General features: G+C 45.8%; 1 protein-coding gene across 2 annotated transcripts in view; it reads right to left on the reverse strand.

The window, feature by feature from the left end:
* Nucleotides 1-286: 286 nt before the first annotated feature.
* Nucleotides 287-5462, reverse strand: part of SLITRK3 (SLIT and NTRK like family member 3) — a 9143-nt gene continuing 3967 nt past the window's right edge. For both annotated transcript variants that reach the window (XM_045297718.1, XM_004704104.3), the window contains exon 2: nucleotides 287-3674. In XM_045297718.1, coding sequence (XP_045153653.1) covers nucleotides 702-3653 — 2952 coding nt within the window. In that variant the 5' untranslated portion in view covers nucleotides 3654-3674 and the 3' untranslated portion in view covers nucleotides 287-701. The remainder of the gene's footprint in view (nucleotides 3675-5462) is intronic.

Consider the following 5462-nt stretch of genomic DNA (forward strand, 5'->3'; position numbering starts at 1 on the left):
TCTGTGTGGGTGTTAGGGCATGTGTGTGTACCTTTAAATCTGCACCAAAAAGAAAAAAGAGGTTGTGGCTGAAGGGCCGGTGTGCAGGGATTTGCCATCTGGGTGGGGGCATGTGCGTGAGAAAAGATCGTGAGGGAGAACATTCCAGCAAGACCCGCGCCCTCCCTCCCCGTCTTGCAGTTCCAGGCATGCAGCAAACTGCATTTTAATACATGTACAGAATCTGTGCCATGACGGGAAGAGGAAAGAAAGCCATAAATGTCAATTTTCCCGCCCCCGCCCCCGCCCCTCCTTTTCAAACAAAACTACAACTGAAAAAAAATACTGAAAAAAAAGGACATCAAATTTTACTTAATTAGGATCAATACAACGACCCCTTATATACCTTATACATGGCACAGTCAAAGTCTCAATTTCAGTATAAAAAATAATGATAACATTTGCTGGCAAAAGTCTGCGAAGGCACTTCATTGATTAATGATCTGGGTATGGCCCTTCCTCCAAATCCCATTCGAGAGAGGGCGAGCAAACGTCTGTATCCCCTAGTCATCATGCGGCTTCAGTTCTGGTCTGGGCAGGGAGGGTTACGAGGACGGAGTTACTGGGGCAAGTATAAAGGGGGACTGGGATATATTTCTTTTCTTTTCCTTTTCTTTTCCAAAAAAACAACCAAACCAAAAGCACTAATCTATCTTTCTCTGTTAGAACCTGTATGTGGTCTTTTCCAGGACTTCGAGGTAATCCGGCTTGGTTTGAAGTTTGGCCCTTAACTCGAGGTAATCACTTTTGGGGGTTGGGTGGTCTGTGAAGCCCTTTCCAGCGGAGAAGAGAAGGGTTTCTTTGCGCCTGGCATCCTGCTGTAAGTCTGGGTATTGCATGCCAGGAGGGTGGACGTGTAGTTCCTTTAATTTGGGCACTGTGCCGTAAAGACAGTCCACAAAGCCCACTGTGCAGGGAGCCGGCTGTGGCCTTTCTCGATCTAGTAGCATATTGCCCCCACTACAGCCGCCCCCAGGAGGGAACAGCACCACTCCGCCATTCTTCTCATGGTGGCGGAACCCAGCCAAGTCTCCCCCAGCTCCCCCAACTCCGCCCGAAAGCCCACCAGCTGCTGGGTGGTGAGGGTGAGGGTGAGGGGGAGGGGGAGGGTGGTTCGCTGTCACTATGGTGTTGAGCTGGGAGCTGGACACTGCCCGAGCCCACTCTTTCTCCTTTTCCAGCAAGGTCCGATAGTTGGTGTGGTTCTCCTTGGGTGTCTCAGCAAACTGCTCACTTCCTAGGAGAACCTCGCCCATCCCTGGGGCTTGGGTCCCAGGACCCCCACGTTCTGCGGCCCCTGGTTCCTGCCCCGAGGACACGGCGACCTCTTCCTCCTCCCGCGGCTTGTAGATGGGGTTGTTGCACATCTGAGTAACCGGGTGGGGGATGTACTCATACACGTGCCCCACGGGCGGAGCCTTCTCTGGAGAGGCAAGAGTGGGTCGACCCCCACTGCCATTTCCACCCCCACCACCTCCACCGTCCTCAAACAGCCGGTGGCATTGCATCTGAATGCCCGTGAGGTCTACCCCCTCCTGCCGCTTGCTTCGAAAGGGCAGCTTCTTCCTGCGCCTTCTGAGCACGTAGGCGAAGAGCCCTGCAGCCACGAAGACGGCGGAAAAAAACAGAACCAGCAAGCTGAGAATCAACACCGACAGTGGAACTGGTCCCCCCGGCGGGGAGAACTCGTACGGCGATGCGCTGGTGGGCCCTCCAGCCAAGTGAGACTCTCCAGCCTGAGCTGGGGACACTCCTGCGGGTGCCACGTGCAGCATTTCTGGGCAGAGAACTTCCAGTTCGACGGTGCGTACATCACGGTGGGTGAGGTTCTCGGGGCTCCCACAGAGCACGTCGCCCACCACACTGACGGAGCTGATGGTCTCGATCCACTGTTTGAAGGGGACCAGGTCACAGGTGCAGTCCCAAGGATTCTCATTCAAGTCTATCTGGACGATGGCGTTCAAGTGCTCCAGGACCCCAGCCACAGGAAGGTAGAGGAAGTAGTTCTTTCGCAAATTGAGGCGGGCTAAGGACGTGCCAGCAAAGGCATCCGTGGGGAGGGTCCTCAGCAAGTTGTTGTTGAGAAAGAGCAGCTTCAAGTTGGGCATGAGGCTGAAGGCTGCAGGCTGGATTTCTCGGATGACATTGAACTCAAAGTACAGGTAGTGCAAACTCTGTAGGCCTCGGAACATGCCGGGTGTCAGCTTTTCAATATCATTGCCATTGAGAAAGAGGCTCTTTAGGTTGGGCAGGTTGATGAAGGCCCCATCTTGAACATAAGAAATACGATTGTTCCCCAGATGCAGGAGATCCAAAGAAGAGAAATTCCAAAAATCAGAACGGTATATTTTTTGAATCAGATTGCTACTCAGGTACAGTTTCTTGGCGTTCAATGGCCTTGGAAGAAGTTCAGAAATGTTATTAAATCCCCGCTCCTTGCAGTTAACTGTCAAGCCAAGGTCATTTATGTGCAAATTACAGGTGCACCCAGTAGGGCAGATGATGGGAATGGGGGGTCTGGTCTGGTAAGGAGCGATGGGAGGCTGGTTCGGGCCAGGATATAAAGCCTGGGATGTGGAGGGTGGCCTGGGTGTCCGGGGTTGTTTAGTGGGCTTAGGTTGTTTGTTTGAGGACTTATACTCAACAGAAGAAGCAGTGAAGTGGACAGAGGACAACATCGAGGAAGGCTTAGTTGGCCATGCATTCTCTTTGCTTGATGACAAGTGGGGGATCCCCAAACTAGCCTCCACCTCAGAGTCAGACAACAAAGGGCAGAGTTCTGTCTTCCTAATTTCCCGGAGGTCCTTCCCATGGAAATGAAAAGGGGTCTCACAGGTGATGTCTCCCACCAGAGCGGTGTAAGGAATGCGTTCCAGCCAACTCTTCAGTTGCACAATTTCACATGTACAATTCCAGGGATTTTCTTCCAACTGGAGCTCCATTAAGCTTCTGCCAATGTGATCTAGCATTCCTCGGTAAAAAAGAACCTTCAATCTGTTTCCACGTAGGTCCAAATGGGTCAAAGAGACTGCCTTAAATAAATTGGTTGGAAGCATGGGGATGAGATTATCATTTAAAATCAAAACCCTCAGTTTGCTTAGGTTCCGAAATGCCCCGCTCTCAATACGTTTAATGACATTGTAATCTGCCTGCAGGTACTCCAGGCTTTCCAAGCCTAGAAAGGTATCATTTCTGAAGACATCTAGTTTGTTCTCATGGAGATACAGCCTCTTTAAAATCTTAAGGCCATTAAAGGCTCCTGTTTGAATGTCCTGCAACGCGTTGTTCCCAAGGTTAATGGACACGGCATTATTCAGATGGAGAAAACTGTTGGTATACAATTTCCTCATTGAATTCCTCTGCAGGTACAGTTTAAAAGGTCTTGACCAGAACTCTGTAATCTGACTAATATTTGTAAATCCCTTACTGTCACAATGTATATGGAAGAGGCTTTCTTTAACTTCACAGTAGCATGGATCGAAGCAGGGCTCGTCTATTTCCTCTGAGTCTTCTATCAAGGGAATTGGGGTAGTCCATCCCAGAGCAATTGTGCTTAGAAGAATTATCCACAACATCCTCCCTCTGTGAAGCATCTCAGTTATGGAAGGTTTCATCGTTGGCTGTTGATTACAAAACTGCAACAAAAATAAAGATGCAGATTTTTAGCTTTAGTCATAGGCATGCTTTTAATAAACTCCTACACGTGGGGCTTCTAAGAGTAATACAGAACCATCAGCAATTTTGAAAGAACATTCAGGATGAGCTAGCAACATGTTTAATGGTTAGAAGTTGTCCTATATTTTAAATTTAGGAGACCCTGAAATATTGAAACATGTGTTGACATTTTCCTAAACCAAGCCATCCTTAGTATAAGAGGCATATTATAGGAACAAAAACAGCCTGTCTATGCCTCTTCTAGAAAACACGAAAATCGGTTCACAGTGCTGTATTACAGGTATAAGCAGATCCAGCAATAATGGCAATGCTTTGTCCAGTACACCTTTTTGACTGTTAAAACTCACATTGACATCAGATGTGCCCATTATAAATCTAATTTTAACTGTGATGGGGGGGAAATATTCAAACTATAGGGATCTACTCATAAAAAAGGTGTGGAATGCCCCCAAAATTATTGGTAAACGAGTATGATAAAATATGTGCCCACTGCCCAATATCAGGTTTTGAGTTGTGTAAAATAATTGGTATTACGGGAAAATCAAAGGTTGCTCTTAATCACAAAACGGTTAATAACAGCATATGGTCAGTAGTATACTATATTCCCACTCCCAAATGTCCAAGCACAGATTATTGAAGTCTCTTTTCATTAAATGCACAACCTCTACACACTTGTATAGTTTCATTCTTTAAAGCCTTTAGGAATGATTAGCAGCTCCTAAGAACACGTCTATGCAACTGTCAGAGCTAAAGATGGTGACAGTCAAAGGATGCTGAGCTTGGGAGTGTCCCTATGAAAACACTTGCAGAGCTTGGTTTCAAAAACGTATCTGTGTCTTGAAGCTCAACTGAGGGATCCCGTGAAAAGCTGGAGGGGCAGATAACTGGTTAGAGAAGTGGATGAAGGAAAAGGAGGGTGGGAACACTAGTTCTTACCTGCTGACAAATGAGAATATCACATGAAATACATTTCAAAGAAAGACATCATTCTTTTCCAATAATAAGAAACATATGCAATGCACTATTCTAACATACAGAGCCTTCTCCTATGGCTCTGATCTCTGTTCTCTTGCCTAATACCACCAATATATGGGAATGCATATATCAATAAATTATAATAATGACATTTTATTCGATTGTCTTTTTTGAGTCATAATATCAATCAAAATGAATAAATGTTTTAATCAATAAAAACAAATGGAAAAGTTAGCAGATCTTTTCTTCCCATACATAGATATATACATACAGGAAATATGTTATCAATCCCTCTAACTTAATTCACAATAGTATTATTTATTGGGAAAGTGAAAGAGAATGAATCTTCACATTCAACTTGCATATAATATAACACAGCTGGGAGGAATCCATGAGAAAGCAAAGAAAAAAAAAATCTGCCTCAGGCATGCAATAGTCAATTTTTAGAAACAATTAAATGAAAAGCAAGAGAGGGGGAGAAGGCAGATGAAGCTACATTGCAGTATCAGTTAGTCTGCCCTGTCTCCCTTATAAAATATTAAAATCTACTTAAGTTCTTTCTTCCTGTTTTTTTTTTTTAATCTTTTTCTTGTTTTGGAGGTCCCTAAGCTTTAGGCAAGAAAGATTCCAGATGTCTTTGACTTACCTATTTTGCAGGAGATTTTTTTAAGCACATAGGGGTGGGAGTGGGGGTGGGGGCTTCAGTTTAGGATTCTCTCTTTCCCTCTCTCTGAAGTAACAGGGGCTGGAGGGGGTGGGGGAGGGAGAGGAAG

This window comes from Echinops telfairi, unplaced genomic scaffold (assembly GCF_000313985.2).
Source record: "Echinops telfairi isolate 266 unplaced genomic scaffold, ASM31398v2 ScPeMD7_7420;HRSCAF=8458, whole genome shotgun sequence".
Taxonomy (NCBI): Eukaryota; Metazoa; Chordata; class Mammalia; order Afrosoricida; family Tenrecidae; genus Echinops; species Echinops telfairi.